The 17,975-nt window shown below is 34.6% G+C and overlaps 1 protein-coding gene across 8 annotated transcripts in view; it reads right to left on the bottom strand.

Moving 5' to 3' along the window:
• Positions 1-17,975, bottom strand: part of LOC128983067 (rhotekin-like) — a 194,687-nt gene that overhangs the window by 7,475 nt on the left and 169,237 nt on the right. For all 8 annotated transcript variants that reach the window (XM_054402205.1, XM_054402206.1, XM_054402207.1 and 5 more), the window contains 4 exons: positions 17,005-17,211; positions 14,164-14,343; positions 9,811-10,126; positions 7,470-7,627 (listed from right to left, as the gene is read on the bottom strand). In XM_054402205.1, the coding sequence (XP_054258180.1) occupies positions 7,470-7,627; positions 9,811-10,126; positions 14,164-14,343; positions 17,005-17,211 (861 nt within the window). The remainder of the gene's footprint in view (positions 1-7,469; positions 7,628-9,810; positions 10,127-14,163; positions 14,344-17,004; positions 17,212-17,975) is intronic.

The following is a 17,975-nucleotide window of genomic DNA, read 5'->3' on the forward strand; positions in this document are numbered from 1 at the left end:
CCATCAGTCAAACACCACTCCCAATCTGTTGGATCTGCTGGTGAACTATTTCCACGCCATACTTGAACCTGATAGTACAACCTTAGACTGTGGTAGTTTTCAATGTGTTTTTTAAATTGTCTAAGTACGAAACGTCCATAAGAAATGTATGGGGGAGAGTTTTCGTTTTTATATATCTTAAAATCGTAAAACGCTATTTAAAAAACTGATTTCAGCATTGAAATCAGCGTGGAAATCTAGTTCATGATGATGTGTCACAACACTATAATTACATTAAAAAATATTTATATCCAATATGGCAGATCCAATATGGCAGATCCAATATGGCGGCCCAAAAGCGTCCCCTATTGAAATTAAGTACGGACTATCCAATAAATATCGGTCGTGGTTCCAAGTCAATATCTCGAAAAATGTGCAAAAAAACATGTGGTATCTTTTGTTGCAAAATTTGTCCAATATTGGGAAAAGCCGCCATTTTTTCCTTAATTTAGGGATTTCCTGTGGACTGATTTTTGCCACTTTTGGTATGTCACTCTGCACACCACAACAATAAAAATAAAACCATAACATGTTTACTTGCAAATTTTTATACGATCCCTGTGTACGTTATTTTTAGTTTGCTTGGACTATTACATTAATTTATAAAAAATATTTTTATTTGAAATATTTTATTATTTCTACGGGGTTTATTTTTTGTTGTAGGGACATGCATTTGGTATCATTTTAAAGGTAATTTCAGGAGGAACATTAAATGTATTGATGACTTTTCACCAATATTGACTGGAAAGTCAGAATTTCAATAAAAAGCAAAAAAACTACTGGATTTGGCCGCCATTTTGGAAAAATTGTGGTGTTCCACCAAAGATATTTTTGGAGACTTTTGATATGTTATTCACAATACTTTTCACTATCGAACAACAATGGTTTCATCTGTTTTCTAATTATTTCTAGGTTTTGCTATTTATTTTCTTATTTTAAGGCGCCTATAAGTGCAAGGAGGGCAGTGACTGCCACTACAAACTAGGCATGTCAAGATTGTTTATCCTCGTCTACCACTGTTACAGGCATTAGTTACCTTCAAAGATTCATATTGCAGTAAAACCTCACTGCTCAACACCCGGTATCTTGACAGTCATTAGCTGACAGGGCGCACGTCTAGCTGGCTTTGTTTTACTATTGAGTTCGACCTTTAAAGTTTTGTTTGTTGAATTTCCGACATTTCTTTGATCATGTAAGTAATACATTTATAAATAAAGATTATTGCATATAAATTGACATATTATTACATATTAGTTTACAGATTTAGCCTTGATCGCAGACAATTATGATGATGTTTTCCATGACCGCATAATGTGTATTCGATTTTGTCGGGATCGTGGAAATCGTGTGTTCTGCTATCTCAACAGCTGAGCGGAAATCAGAAGAACAGACGAGAGAAAACCTAGATAAAAACAACTGTGGAAATAAAATAACTACAGAATCTGCAAAAAGTTCTCCAACAGGTAACAAAGAATCCCAGACATGTACCATCACAACACCTTCTACAAACTCTCCTGGATTTGGGAAACTCCAGACTCAATAAAAAGCATCGAGCTAAGCAATTTTTAAAGCAAACTTTCTACTAGTCCCAGCAATATCAACAACACAACAGAATCAAATGACATTCCTAAGGACCTGGTAACAACGGACAATTCACCACCTGCATCTGCTCAACCACCCTTGAGACGCTCTAAAAGAACCGGCATCAACAAAACGTTAGGTGTAAAAAGTCTGCAAAATTGTAAAAATAATACTAAGTTAGCATGTAAGCAAAATAGTTTTTTAGGCTGACTTCAGACACATCAGGACAAAGAAATAGTGAAATTGTAATACTATCTTTAAATATTCAATCATTAAGGAACAAATTAAACCATCTTGAAATCATTCTTAACCAAACCCTGTCAAATATAGTATGCTTAAGTGAGCACTGGCTTAGTAATGAAGAAATTAACTTTTATGCCCCAGAAAATTTGAATTAGGTACAAATTATTGTCGTAAATTTCCACTGATTCATGGAGGTGCTGCAATTTATGTCAAACGTTGTGTAAATTATGAAAAAAATAGATTTGTCTGATTTTAGCTTTAACTTTTTACTTGAGCTATGTGCTGTTAGATTGTTAGATTATGACTTATTAGTTTTATCTATTTATCGTACCCCTGATTCAAGCTTTATAGAGTTCTGTAGAAAATTGGAAGATCTTCTATTATTTGTTTCATCTAAACCTAAACTTTTCAAGTACATCGCCCTGGCTGGTGATTTCAATATAAACATATTAAACGTTAATGATAAAGAGGGAAAGCATTTTTTGAATTTACTTAGGTCATTTGATTTATTACCAACCAATGTCAAACCAACCAGACAAACTGCTTGTTTAGACAATATTTTCACTAATGTCAACAATCAAGCCTTGCTTCACTGTTTTATTACTGGGGAGGGAATAATATCGGATCATGCTGGAGTGGTTTCAAAATTCATGATTGGTAAAAATAAGAATAACAGTTGCTTAGTTAACGAAGAGGATTCTTACTATAGGAAACGCCTTGTATCATCAACAAGACTTGAAAATTTTTTCAATAGGTTAAGTAATATCGATTGGTCTACCTTGTATTATATTAATGACATAAACTTAGCTTTTACATATTTTCTTAGGGTTTTAATTTCAGATTTTAATTTATGCTGTCCTGTTGTAAATGTGAAAAGTAATATTTAAGATTAATAATAGATGTAATAGTTGGTTTACTACAGAATTGGAGTCAATGCGTAAATATTTATTGTTATTGTTATTATTCACACCACAGAGACAGCCCGGAAGAGATACATTTGTCATCGGCTTCTTCCCATAAGCCTGATAAGAGATAAGGAACTTTTACCTGATATCTGTCTGTCTGCCAGGTTGTGAATTTTCCACAAATACTTGATAAATAATAAGATTAAACCAACTGTAGGTATTATATACCTCTAAGGATTAAATAAAGAGGAGAAATATGAATTAAATTTGAAAAAAAAAACCTTTAACAGTTGTATTTTGGGAGTAAACAAAATTGTCAAATTTGACATTTCAAACTCTTATAACTCTTGATTGGTTAAACCCATAGGTATGGGATCAACTGCAGGGTGTATATAATTGAAATATCTACAATATCTGACCAAAATCATATAATGTCATAATGGAACATGTTATTGTTGATAGACACTAGTGACTACACGTGTCCATAGTCCCATTGGCACAGTGGGTGGTCTTTAGGTTTACGCTTTAAAAAACTCATTTTTTGAGTAAACTATAAGTTTTTATGATTTCTTTTTGGTTTATTACCTTGCTCCAACTAGTACCCTGTTGATATATGAGTTTTTAGACATTCTAAAGTGATTACTTTGAAAGATATTAACAAATAATGTATCGTTTGCATGAGAAAAAGGAATGAAATTCTTGTAAATCTGACTATGTTTTTGAATTTTTAAGCAAACTATTGACTTTTTATCCTCTAAATTGGTTCTATACCATTGAGTATATAGTTCTGTAGTGTAATAAAGCATTTTCAAGCGTTCAAAATATATAACCTTCAAGAAAATAAACAAATAAAGTAAGATTGCACCAAAAATGATTTTGACTATTTTGTTAATGTAATGTTTTTAACCCATCAAACGAGTGTTTTTGGTCTATATTGTAGTTTTATTCTATTTATACACGCTTTGTGCAATTCACAAAGCCATAACCCTATTCAAAATTATCGTATTTAAGCTTTTCTTGCCATTTTATAGTTGAAATCGGAAATTTCTTTTACGCGAAATCAATTTTCACGTAAGGTTTTTAACCCATTAAATGAGTGTTTTTTGTATATGTTGTACTTATTCGTTTTATATACTCTTTTTGCAATTCAAAAAGCTATAATTGTATTCAAAATCATATTATTTAAGCCTATTTTAAGCATTTCAAAGTTTAAAACGGAAAACCTGTTGGACCAAATTAATTATTTTACGTAATGTTTTTGACGCATTAAATGTATATTTTTGACATAATCTTTAATCGTATTAGTTTTTAAGCCTCTTTGTGCTATTATTAAAGCCCAACTTTCATTTAAAATCATAGTACTTAAGCCAATATTTGCGATTTCTATGCTGTATACAAGGTTGTTTAAAATCATAAATTACGTAAAAAATGCTAGTTTTTAGGCTTAGATCTGACTTTGTATGTTACATTTCAAAGTGGTTCTATCCTTTGGAATAGTATTATGCGTTTAAACGCATTTTTAGCCTTAAATTAATACATATTTTTACTTTTTTCGGGAAAAATTGATTTTTCACGTTGGAAAAGTCAGATTTAGATGGTGTTTGGACATTTCTCAAACATAATTTCATGACGATTACAAATCGATAACTACATTTTATCTATATAGTCTTTTCCAACGTTTAAATACAAATAAAAGTTTACAACAATACCATTCGCAAGGTACACTGCTCATTGACACCTGAGTCATGGCCGGACCTCCCAGGAATGTGCTGACGCCACATTCTTTCTAAGTCAACAAATAATAGCCTAATACAGTTGTAGTTTTTTCTTAAATCAGAGTTTCGGAGATGATTAAACATATACATCTTGTAGTATTCTTTATGCTGATTAAAACTCAGTTTTAACCAAAGCTGTAGCTATTGTAGTTTTAAAGTTACAGACGTTTAATGTATCCATATTTTTAATGCATTTTCCCCCAAAATAATATGCTTTTTCTATCAAATACAACTGTTTCATGCTCTAAACAGTTGTGACAAATGGTTGACTAGCATTCTAATATCTTATAATATCTCTTAATCGTTTTAATCACCAAAATGCAATTGACAGTATCTTATTACTTGATGTATTGATTATTGCTAAATTTTCAGTTTTTCTGAGTTTAGTTAGGTTAGGTTAGGTTAGGTTAGGTTAGGTTAGGTCAAGTTAGGTTAGATAAGTTCTATATAAACCTCAAATAACCTTAAAATGCATAAGGACCTGGCAGACAGACAGATATCACGTAATAGTTCCTTATCTCTTATCAGACTAATGGGAAGAAGCCGATGACAAATGTATCTCTTCCGGGCTGTCTCTGTGGTGTGAATGATTGCCAAAATTTACACAGAGACAGCCCGAAACTATACAAATGAAAATATAGCAAGAATGTAAATGATAGGAACAATTTTAAAAGTTACAAAAGCATGTATACAAACAAGATAAGAGAAGCCAAAATCACTGCTAATGACAAACTAATTGCTCAATCCAAAAATACATGTAAAAAAGCTTGGGAAATAATCAGAAAAGAATCAGGACAGATTAAAACATTTTCCAAAACAACTTTAACACCTAACACTCTCAACAATTTCTTTACTTCTGTTTCAAACAACACACAAAATAAACTCTATAATGATGATAATGTAATTACTCATCTTGAATTGTTGAGTAACTGCCCTAAGCCATATTCTAATACTCCTGACATCCAGATATTTAAATGGACCCTTGTTGATAAACATAAAGTGCATTCTTTGGTCTGTAAACTCAGTGGTTCCCGTAGTGAAAATTTGTTTGGAATCTCCAATTTTACTCTTAAATACATAGTTAATTTTATCCTGGAACCTTTAACACATCTTATAAATTTCGCTCTAATTGAAGGAAAGTTTCCTGATTGTTTAAAAACCTCCAGAGTAACGCCAATTCACAAGAAAGGCGACAAGAATGTCCCATCAAACTATCGTCCAATAGCTTTGGTTCCAATTTTAGGAAAAATAATTGAATCATGTATGCTTGAGCAGCTTCAACACTTTTTTACTGTTAATAACCTTTTATACAAAGGTCAATACGGCTTTAGAGCCAATTGTTCAACCACAACGGCTGTAGAAGAATTAATTAACCAAGTTTTGCAAGGGTTTGAAGACAAGTTGGTAACAGGTACATGCCTTATTGATTTGACCATGGCCTTCGACACAATCTCCCATCCCATTCTTCTTGATAAACTATATTACTATGGCGTTAGGAACCGTGAACTCAACATCATTCAATCCTACCCGGAAAACCGTAAACAGCAGGTCGCGATAGGAGATGATTATTATGATATTTTGGAATTGATCGCTGGTGTTCCGCAGGGGTCCATTTTAGGACCTTTCCTGTTTTTGATTTTTTAGTAATGACTTAAGTTTTAATATCCCTAGTCAATCAATACTTTATGCTGATGATACTACCCTGTTCTGTAAAGATCATAATGTTTTAACAGTTGAGTACAATCTTAATCATGCCATAAACTGTGCTAAATTCGGGTATAAAATCAAAAATTTGGCTATCAATGAGGAAAAAACAGAATACATCTACTTTTCACTAAAAAAAGATCAACCCACTGATGCTTATAAAACAGTCAAACTCTTAGGCATCCATCTTGACAACAGACTAAGCTGGGATAACCACATTACACAACTTTGTAAAAGATTGGCTAGAATAACCTGTCTCTTGAGAAAACTTAGATCATGTGTGAGTTTTAACACTCTAAAAATGACTTACTACGGTTTGTTTCACTCACAGCTGCTTTATGGTTTGCGTCTCTGGGGTGGTTCACATTTAGCTCAGAAAGCATTTGTTTGGCAAAAGAAAGCTCTTAGAGCCATGCTAGGATTGCAAGATCATGAATCCTGTAGGGATCATTTTTCCAATTTAAATTTGCTTACACTGCCATCTATGTACTTTCTTTGTAATTTAATTCATATAAAAAACAACCCCTTAAAATTTTCTAGCTATTCTCATCCATACAACACGAGGCACAAAAACAACCTAATCACACCTCAAATCAGACTTTCAAAAACTTTAAATAGCCATTTTTACATCCAACATATTTTCTTCAACAAGCTACCCACTTCTTTTCGTGAACTACCTTTAAACCAATTTAAAAGAAAAATTACTGAGTTTTTAAAATCAAAAGCATTCTACACGCAGGAAGAATTTTTAAATAGTGACATATCATGTTTAGATTTTAAATAGGATATTGTATGTATTGAAATTTATAATTGATGTATGATCTATTTTTAAGTACTATTGTAACAATGCCTATTACAAAATGTTATGTTTAATGGCTGCAATAAATCTTATTGAATCTTATTGAATCTATTGAAGGTGATGATGTTTCCGTTATTGCAGAAGATATTCACGATTTTGTCCCAACTGCGGGAGACCTTGGTAATGCTCCTATGACCACGGGAGAAGTTAAATATTTTGCCACAATCACAGAAAACGATGATGATGTCCACAGGAATATGGGAAATGGTCAAGATATTTTGGCAATAACATTATAACTGATGGGCGATGGCAAGGTCAGATTAAAGCGAGGAGTTGGACTATACGAGGTCAGATTAGCAGGTTTTATTGTTTCCTGTTTAAATACGGACAATCAAAATGGCTTTAGATATATGATTGTCTCACCTCTTGTGATCGTGTATGTGCTGCTGCAGATGCCTCAGCCACTGGTCCCTCTGCTCAGCAGTCTCCGTCCTCAGCACCACTCCCTCCTGCTGTCCTCCGCTCTCATTCATCACCTCCATCTCCAACTTAGAAGCCTTCACAGGCTTTATCACAGTATTCTGTAATCAATTAAACATTATTATTTTGTATTTCTTATTAGTAATGATTCTAATTAAGATTTATTTTGATATGCACATAAAAAATTAAGTGCATGTGAAAATAGAATTTGTTTAAAGGAAATTTCCTTATCAGGAAAAGCTATTGCCGTAGGTGGCACAGAAAGACCTAGATTTGGGACTCATTTACTTTTTTCATTTTGATGTTCCCAGACACAAAAAAAAAACTTATTAATTTGAATGTTAAAAAATGTCTATATATATATGTGTGTGTGTGAGTATCCGTGTGAAGACAATAACTCAAGTAATTTTGGTCCCATTTGGCCTGAATGAGAGGACCTGGCTAACTTGATTGAGTTTGCATCCCAGCAAGACCAGTTAACAAGAACAGAGTGTTGTGGGGTTTTAACATTTTGCAAAAATTTGGTTTTCAAGATGTTTACTAAATTTATGGAAATGCCCAACTTTCACTGTAGCCATTGAAAAAAAACAAATTTTTTACATTGAAGCGTTGTTGTACAATGAAAGATTTTGGAGAGAATTGAAAAAACTGAAAGGATTTTTTAGATGACCATATGCCTATATGTTAATCCGGAATGTGAGCTATCACAAAACCAAATGTCAGCCCAATCCGTCCAGTAGTTTATGCATGATTGAACTTCAAACAAACAAACATACAAACAAACAAACAACCAAACACACAAACTTTCACATTTATAATATAAGTAAGATATATATTATTCCCTACATGGGAAATTCACTAAAAACTAAAAAAGCCATGTAATCTCACAAATATTATCTGTTTTCATTACAACATAAACATATACAAATATTACCAGCTGTTAAAAGAAATAGCTTGAACCTATGTAAACAAAAATGGTAAACATTGGAACTTAAAAAGCCACTTGGGCAGAGCCCAGAGGGCTTCTTCAACATGTAAAACCTTATGACATCTACTCAATGAGATCTTTCCAATGAGTGGAGAAACCACAGAGGAGTTCTGCCGACAAAAATTGTGCTTGCCTATTTTGTATATAGATAATTTGGTTATACTACACCAACCTCTGTCTTTATGTCAAACATAAGGTACTTTGAATAAACATTGGGGTATTTTTCAGGTAAAGAAAAAACCAATGCAGCAATGATAAACTCTAACTAGCCAATTTGGGTTTAAACCCTTCTTAACACATTAAATAGCTACCATATCGAAGGTAAATGAAATCTAACGACAAAACCCAATTTTATTTTAACTAGATAGAGGTGTGCCAGCCTGATATTTCCAGTCAAGCCAATCTGCGGTCGTAAAGACATCATCCTTGACTTCTGGGATCACTGCAAAATCCCAGAATGTCTTCCTTTAGTCACGGAAACATCAAATTCGCTGTCAAGGGAAAATCCTGAATACTGGATCAACAGAATCACCATCATCGTCTTCTGCTGTCAAGGAAATGTTATCAACGAGTCCTGCGATCGTGACAGAATCCCGAATAATTCCCAGGTCATGTTGACATTATCATCCTCTTCCCCCATCGCGACAAAATTTTAACTATCTCCCGCGGCAATGTCATTAACACTCATCATTAACACTCACGGTCATGGAAACGTGATGGTCGTCTAGTGCCAAAGTGGCAAAATCATGAATATCTCCCGTGGATCTCTAAACAGCATCATCACCATCATCGTCTCCCACGGTCAATAAAATGTGATCGTTGTCTTAATAATGAACATCTCCTGTAAGCGTGTGGATATCATCATCGTCTCCGTGTCCACGAAAACGTGATTGTCGTCTTGCGCGAATGCGGCAAAATCATAAACATCTCCTGCGGCCGTGTAGACATCGCATCGTCTCCTGCAGTCATGAAACCCGATTGTCATCTAGCATGATCATGGCAAATCATGAATATCTCAATAGACTCTACATTGTCCAAAAATTCCAGACTGTTACAACAAAATAAAGACTAAATCCCGACTTTTCAAGACCGTTTTGAAATTCAATACGAATTCACGACTACTAGACACCCTGAAAAACACTTACTAGAATGGACCGTTCCTTTACCAATAAATAAATAAATAAAAATTAATGGTTGGTCTTAAAATGTTTTTTTATTTTATAAAGTAAGCACTACTGTGTTCTTAAGCCTTGTTCTCTGTCATCGTTTTAAAATGTGTATAGCAAATTTACCTACCCTATCAATGACTACAGTCTGTAAGCTGGGAAGGCCCTGGGTGTAAGCCTCTCTGTCCTGCCACAGTTGTAGTGTAAAGTTGTGTAGACGGGCCCAGGCTGGATCAGGGCCCCCCCAGGCCCATAGAGGCCCCGCCGCTACCTCCCCCACAGTACACTCCGGCTGTGCTGCTAAACGACAGCAGAAGTGACCAAACAAGGGCAGCGCATGACTCCGTACTTCTGGATTTTCCAGCTTAAGGTCGTATGTATGGATGTTATCATGGACATCGTCCAACGTCAATCGAGCTGAAGCCATCAGCTCAAAATGTGGACCTCTGAAATACAAAAATGGCAAACATTATTCATTATGATTACCACTGCTTTAAGACAGTGACGCACATACAAGTGTGTACTTGAGCTGAATATAAATACATGGTAAATGTATAATGGGGCAAGATGATTTGTGTAGGTTTGTTATGTTACTGACTAAGATCAGCTGTTTCCTTGGCCAGGATCATTTATTTAAAGCCCAAATATCAGGGGCAGCTCGGTTCAGTGGACTATCAAAAAGCTACTGACTTTCTTTGGATGGAACCAGAAACATTTAAATGTTAGTCAAGCACTATAACACCTCAGCTACCCAGCCAGTTTTTCATTCCTCATGGAGAGCCTGAGAGTTTGCTTGCCGCATTTATAAACCCATAACACCTGGATTATGACTCAACCAGCTAAGAATTTCACTGAGAGACGCAGACACTGAGAATGAACGGACAAGAGTGGAACAAAACCCAGCAAATTAGAGCATTTTCTATAAATTTATGTTTGTTTGTCCCTGTAGACGTTAAATTTTTAAGTAATGTAGGTTCACCATTTTGTTTGTTTTGTGTTGAAGACGAGCAAAACATTAGGCCTACCGTACATTATCCGCTTTCTTAACACAATCAAATTTAACTGAAGCCAAAAGATTTGAGGATATTTATCTGATGGGTCACACCTAAGATATTTTAAAAACAATGTTTCAAATCTTGTTGCATACATTGCACCTGCACTATTTTGGAAAAACATCCTCATAGCCAAACAGAAATCTGAAATATTAATTTTTAAATTTGATAAATAATGTTACTATAGTGAAAAACCTAAGATTTAGGAAAAAAGACGTTTGGATACTCAAGTAGACCAGCTGTAGCAAATAGTTAGAGCTGAAACCAAACATTTCAAATCTCAAAACCAAAACATTAAAACAAATTCTGATTCTCAAACCCTATGCTTGAAACTTCTTTACTTGCCTGGATAGGGTTACACTACTCATGTCGCAGCAAATATACAGACAAAGCGAATTTAGGTTTGACTGATTGTATCTTGATTAAAATATTTCCATAACCTGGTCAGATTTATTCCCTGTTTAAAATTATCATTACTATTATCAGTTGAGATGGGGAGGCCATCTATGACTCATCTATGCCTGAGAGAGAGACTCAGCTTTCGGACTGAGGATGCCTCATCGTAGCACGGGCGAAACATCTGGTTTTGTACGTAGTGTAAATACCAACTTGACACGGCTCTCACTGGAAGACCCATAATTCAGTGATGACACTGGCCTCTTATGCCTACAAATGAAGATTTCTAAAGTTTTTATGGTTAGCCTGTCACAGAGTGTACTGCTGTCTAAAATTCCATCTCCAACCTCATTTTTGTTACTGTATCAGATCTTATAGCTTGCAATCAGTTTTTCTTCAAGGTTGGTTTATAGTTAAAAATTACGGTACTCGAAAGAAATAGGTAACACCTGACACAAAGTAGAAGAATACCAAACCATAGACAAGACAACAGTACTCTTAACAACACATTAAAAAAATATATTAATCCCCACATTCCACATATTACCTAATATAATTGATAGTAAAATACCTAAATATGTTAATATAAATAAACTAGGTAAAACCCGTCGAAATCAACGGTTGGGGGCCTAACAGATAATGCAAATCAAATAGCAATATGGCATTTCCAAAGATAAAAACATACTGTAAATTGGCTGTTACGTAAATATTGACGTTTACATGCATTATTAATCAACTTATAAAGGATAATGTGATCTAGTTTAAAAGAAATATGACCTTTCTGTCATGACAGTAGCTGCTTAAATAGTATTTACTCTTCCAGCCAAAATCGTGTTACTTTCAATGATGTTACCAACCCAGTGGGCCACGGTCCGTAATATAGGCCACTGCAAATAATGTGTCAAGATAGGTACCATTTTAGGCAAGGTTTATGTGTTTGGATGTTATTAGACACGATAAGAGCACACTGAACTTCTTTTGCAGATGAATAACTGTTGGAGAAATATAAGCCGATTCATAAATTAATGTCACAATGCGAGTTTGAGCATTTTGTACCTATATGAGAAAGTTACATAGTATTTTTTAGACTGCTGCTCAGTGCACTTTAAGAATATGTTTTTTAGAGATAAATTAAATTACAGTCTAACCTTGATATAACGAACCTCGATATAACGAATTCCTTGATATAACAAATTTTTTAAAATCCCCTAGAACTCTCCATAAGACACAATGTATATTTTACCTCTACATAACGAACAAATCATATCAACGACCTTGATTTAACAAATTTTTCATGATCCTGGCTAAAATAGGACACCTCAATATAACAAATTTATCATTGTCAGAACCTCTACATAACGAATTTAACCTCTACTTAACGAATTGTCTCCATCTCTCCCTCGATACAACGAAACCCCCACCCCCATTATTGTTTTTGAAAAATCAGTTTCTTCATAAAATGAAATGGAAAGGTGACGTCAACGCTTGCGCTAACATTCGTCTGCTCCGTTTTACACATCCCTGTCTGCTGTCGTTGCTGCATGCGCACTATGTTACAACTGAGGACTGATTTCATTCACTGAGGACTGATGACGACGTAATGTGTAGTAAGCTGTGATTGGGTGATAAGTAAATATGGTGAATTTTACAATTTTTGGATGAAGAGAAACTTAAGAAAGAAAAAGACTAGAAGAACAAAGCAAAGAGAAAGAATAGCAACATCGTTATCTTAACATTCCTTTTACGAGTGTTTTTATTATCTTTAAGTTGGCTATGATTTATACACTTTTATAATGACTTATGTAATATTATTATTTTCAATACGATTTGTTTAAACTAAGGCAACACCAATGCTATAGTTGATGATTATTACAGTATTGACATGCCTCTGTTGTGATTTAAAGCAGTGCTGTAGCCTACCGGCCTATCACGAGCAGTAGCTTACAAAACTCTCTACTGTTTTGTTTTGTTCTTTACGTAGTTTATTGCTATACAATACAGTGTTTGGTTAGGTTTTAGGTGGGTTAGAGCGCTTACTCTAACCCACAACAAACTGCAAGTTACAAACTGTAAGTTTAAAATCACAGCTTACTGCTGTACCAAGGTCAATGACTAGAAATGTCGCGCAATATTAAAGATCCCTTCTCTTTAGTACCCCGGATAATCGAGGTTCTACTTTACAATCTAAACACTGTACACTGTAAAGTATTGTAGCCTAGGCTACTTTAACTGTGTTTTAATGAGGTCCAATCCCGACCCGACCTATATTGACTGATGCTGGTTCTGAACCTCGACTTAGCGAAATTCCTGCAAACCTAACCTCAATATAACGAACCTCGTTTTAACAAAATCCTTGGTATAACGAATTTTCAGTTCGGTCCCTTCAGATTCGTTATACCGAGGTTGGACTGTATTTTTGTTGCTGAGTAGCGCTAGTTAACATGCACAACGCTTTTTCGTTAGCCTAATAACATTCAAAGGCTCTCTAAGAGTTCAAGAAAATAACATTGCAAATACTTCCTTTGGACAATTCAGTAACTCTCAATAAATGTATGTTGTTTAAAATACTATTTAAAAATTAACAGCTGTTTAATTAAAAAGTATTACCACCACCATATGGCCAAAATGTAAACAAATCTGTGGAGGTATCCTTAAAAGGCTTCTGGGGCAGAGCCCTAAGGGAATTTACTTCTTTTTTTTTATAACTCATCTACAGACCAAGACATTTCTTTGGACACCTCTACTAAGTTTCTACGCCCAGTCGTTCTCTTAAATTAGTGGAGACAAAGTTTCCAATTAAATATTTAGATTCCCCCATGTTAACCTTATAGGAGAAACCCCAACTTTGATGGAAGATCCAGCCCGAACTAATAAAGATTTCCAAAAAATAAAAACACTTTGCATAACTACAGATCAGGGCCATTCTTTTGACACTTTAATCATCAAAATTGGTCCAAAAATGAGGGAGGAGTTATGTTTACAAAAATCGGTTTAGCGTATTATATATATAAATGTGAAGTAAGAAATCAACTAACATTTTGCCATTGTTGAGTTCATCTCGCAGAGATGCAGCCAGCTTCTTGCCCACCGTGCGGCTGATGGAACTGTGAATGGTCTTCTTGATTTTGCGAGGAGTGGACGCAATGCTCATGTCATCTTGTAGGATGTGACTGTACACTTCCAGTTGGAATGTGAAGTCAGCAGGTATTGGGTTGCTGCAAACACAAACCCAAATTGTAAGTCTCCTGCCTTACCAATATCACAAATAAGACAAAGATTTACAAAAGTATCGATAATATATGGTATACATACAGAATTGAAATAAGTTTATACATATTATTCCAGTAATTAAAAGTAATCCTGTACTACAAGTAAGCTTTTAAGCAGGTTTTGAAGAAAAAGCCCAACCAATGGCAAAGGTTTTATTAATGAACTAGCTGTACCCGCGGGCTTTGCTCCGTTTAACTTCTTAATTTTCAAGATGAGCTCGTTCGCATGGCTCAATCACGTCCTGGTTGAAGCTCGTTCGCTACGCTCACTCACTTTTAGGTTGGAGCTCGTTCGCTGCGCTCACTTGCCTTCAGGTTAGCTCGTTCGCTACGCTAACTCGCCGCCAGGTTGATATTCGTTCGCTACGCTCACTCACCTTTTGGTTGCAAATTAGCTGTTATCATAAATTAAAAAAAATAATAGTGCTGCAACCTGTTGGTAATCCTTGTAACTTTAATGCTATTGCACATCATAGAACAGAACCAAGTTGTTTAATTGAAACAGCTGTTAAGATTCATTAATTCCATTTAAATATGAGTACTCATAAGGTTAACACGGGAAACTCCAGAGCCACTGGGGCGGAGCCCGAGAGTCCGATCAGAATAAAAGCTTAGTTTTCCTGTTTAATGCCTAAAGAATCAGTGTACCAAATTTCAGCCTCCTAGGTAAATGGGAAGTGGGAGAATTAGTGATGAGTGAGTGAGTCAGTCAGTCAGTCAGTCAGTGAGGGCTTTGCCTTTTATATATATAGATTGGTGAATTCAGCTATCAACAAAATAATACAGGAAATGATAAATAACTAAATTAAATAAATAATTAGCAACTTTTTTCTGACAAGACTAACCTATCAAATGACAAGACATCGGGTGTATTTTATCGGATAAAATACACTCTCAATTATCCCACTATGTATATAATCTTCTTATGCAATGAATGTACACAATATATTTCCTAACACTACTTTGATACAGAATCTGTATAGTTAGATGCAGTTTTTTAAGGCATAACCTGGGTTCTCTGGATACAAATAAGTACCGGGGGACCAAGCCATGGCTCGCTATAGTTTATTTTGATTGTAAAAGCAATATAAAAGAAACTCACGTTTTATTTACGACTAACTTTGGCATTTATTATTATTTAAGTTTCAGTGGAATTTCAATTTATTATGATGGAAATTTTTAACCTGTGATGGCAATCCACAACACATAGATCCACGGACGGGAAAATACAAAGTTAAAAGAGGCCACCAAAAAAGGGAGTATGTTTTATCTATGGTTTTGTTTAGATTCTAATTTATATAAAACAAATATAATAGCCTATTATATAATAATTAATTTACTGATAAACCAAATTTTGCCAACAATTGCTTCAGTACATTGGGGATTATGTTTTGTTAGGAGAGAGCCAAGTAAATTAATCAGTATTTGATCGGAACTATTTTCACCAATATCAGGAGTCTTTACTCTATAGAAGTGATCCTTACTTAATAGGAACAACTGTTCTGTTTCTCTTCGTACTGTATATTGTAATTAGTAAGTAAACTGTGGATGACTTGTTTTAAACAAATGTTACAAGTCTTTTGTTTACTTTTTCCTTGTTATTTTTTTTAACCAACATGGTTACTTGGCCAATATTAATCTTATATATTTAAAAAAATTGGTTTTTCTTTTCCAAGTTCGTTTGGCCCTTCTACCCAACAGATTTTCATTGAGGTCTCAAATTGAAGGTATGCACGCACAGATTTGCCATCAAGAATCGGCATATATGTTTCTATAATCCCACTTGGCAGATACATAAACGAAACTTGCTCCCCATGTATTTCTTATGGGAGTTAAATTTGGTTTTATTTTATTTTATAATCCTATATATTTTAGTCAAAAACCTTCAGTGAAATACTGGCTTTCATTTAAGCTATTAGTTATTCAAGTCGGAAGAGTGTCAAGCAAACAAAAGGTGAACAACCAACATAATATTATTTTTCATATGGTTTTATATAATTAAAAATCAATAGCTCCAGTATTGTACATGTTTTTCTATATGTTTTAGACTCTAAATAATCAGTAAATTATAGGCTTCAATTTGAGCTATTGATTGTTTGAATCAGTTAAGCTCAAGATACTGTATTACTCAATCAAAAATCATAAATTTGATTATTTCTTCTTGGATATTATATTTATTTTAACGCTGCAGAGTAGCATGGGTCCTCTAGTTTTTTTTTTTTTTAATTTTCAAATGAGAAGTGTAGCCAAATAAGAATTTTGCTGAGATAGTGGCTGTCGTCAATCTCGTTTTTATGCCAGAATAAATTATTTACAACATTTCAAAGAAATTTCCGAAGCCGTTTCTGAGATCTGTGTGCAAGCATACATTTATATAAGCAAAACTTGCTCATACTCATATAGGAGTAAAGGATTCTAAGATGCCATCATAATATGCTTATTCTAAATCTAATTCTAATTTAATGACCAAACTTCATTCTTAAAACAAAAACAAATCTCCATATAATCACTTAGGCTTAATGTCAATCCAGCTCCTTCTTCATCAGAAATCCTATCGTAATTTATGTTAGTGAGATATCTGGGCTGGGTCTATTTTTGTTAACTCACAAGACAAGGATGTCAGGAAAGGTGAGATCTGTGAGAGATCGATCCACAGGACACAGCAGCGACGTGTCATACACCTCGGTGCCGATACGAGCCAGACAGAACACAGCAAACCTCCGGTAGTCTCCCTTGTTCTTGAAATGGTCTGTGTCTCTCCAGATGAGAGGCATACGCAGGTCCGAGAGACACACTCGTGCCTTGCACCCGCTCCTGCAACATGCCAGGACAGATTAATATTTACTTGAAATAATCACTATTATTTGCAAAATAAACCTTTCAATGCACCAATCACCAATACATTATTGCTTCAGAGGAGATCCTGAATCAAAACGATGCCCTATAGCTTAAAATTCCCAGATAGCAATGATTGAGGGAAGATTTTGCGTTGAGGTATTTAGGCGCCACTCCCAAGAATAAAAGATCAAACATCTGGATAGAACAAATAATACATGATTTATAAGCAATCATTGCTAATAGATAAATAATGTGTAATAGTTTATTTCGTACCTAGGGCCGTAAATAAGGTTTTGCCAGCTCGAGATATTTTAAGTTTGAGACAAAGTCGAGAACTTAAAATGATCGAGAGCTGCAAAACCATTTCGGTCCGTGGTACGAACGCTATTTTTCACCACACTGATAGTCAACACAACTACAACTTTTTATGTGAAGAAATAATTTGAGGAATCAGCGAAAAAAATAATAAATACCTAGTTGCTAGGCAACGGTGACAATAATACAATTATATTGCAATGCTATGGATACTGATTGTGTATTTAATATGTATTCATGTTTTATGAAAGTAAGCGGGCAGCTGATTTTGCGGCCCTAGGGATGTAAAAACCTGCTCGGTTCCCAAATGACGATGACAGCTGTCATCGCCAGCAAAACATAACTTTCAGCCACCAATTATCGTATGTAAAACAGCTAAAAACATCAAAGTGTGGTGAAAACTATTTTTCTTCTATACAATTTTA

The sequence above is a fragment of the Macrosteles quadrilineatus genome, unplaced genomic scaffold, assembly GCF_028750875.1.
Source record: "Macrosteles quadrilineatus isolate MER2022 unplaced genomic scaffold, UCM_ALF_1.0 Scaffold_1__1_contigs__length_201487025, whole genome shotgun sequence".
Lineage (NCBI taxonomy): Eukaryota > Metazoa > Arthropoda > Insecta > Hemiptera > Cicadellidae > Macrosteles > Macrosteles quadrilineatus.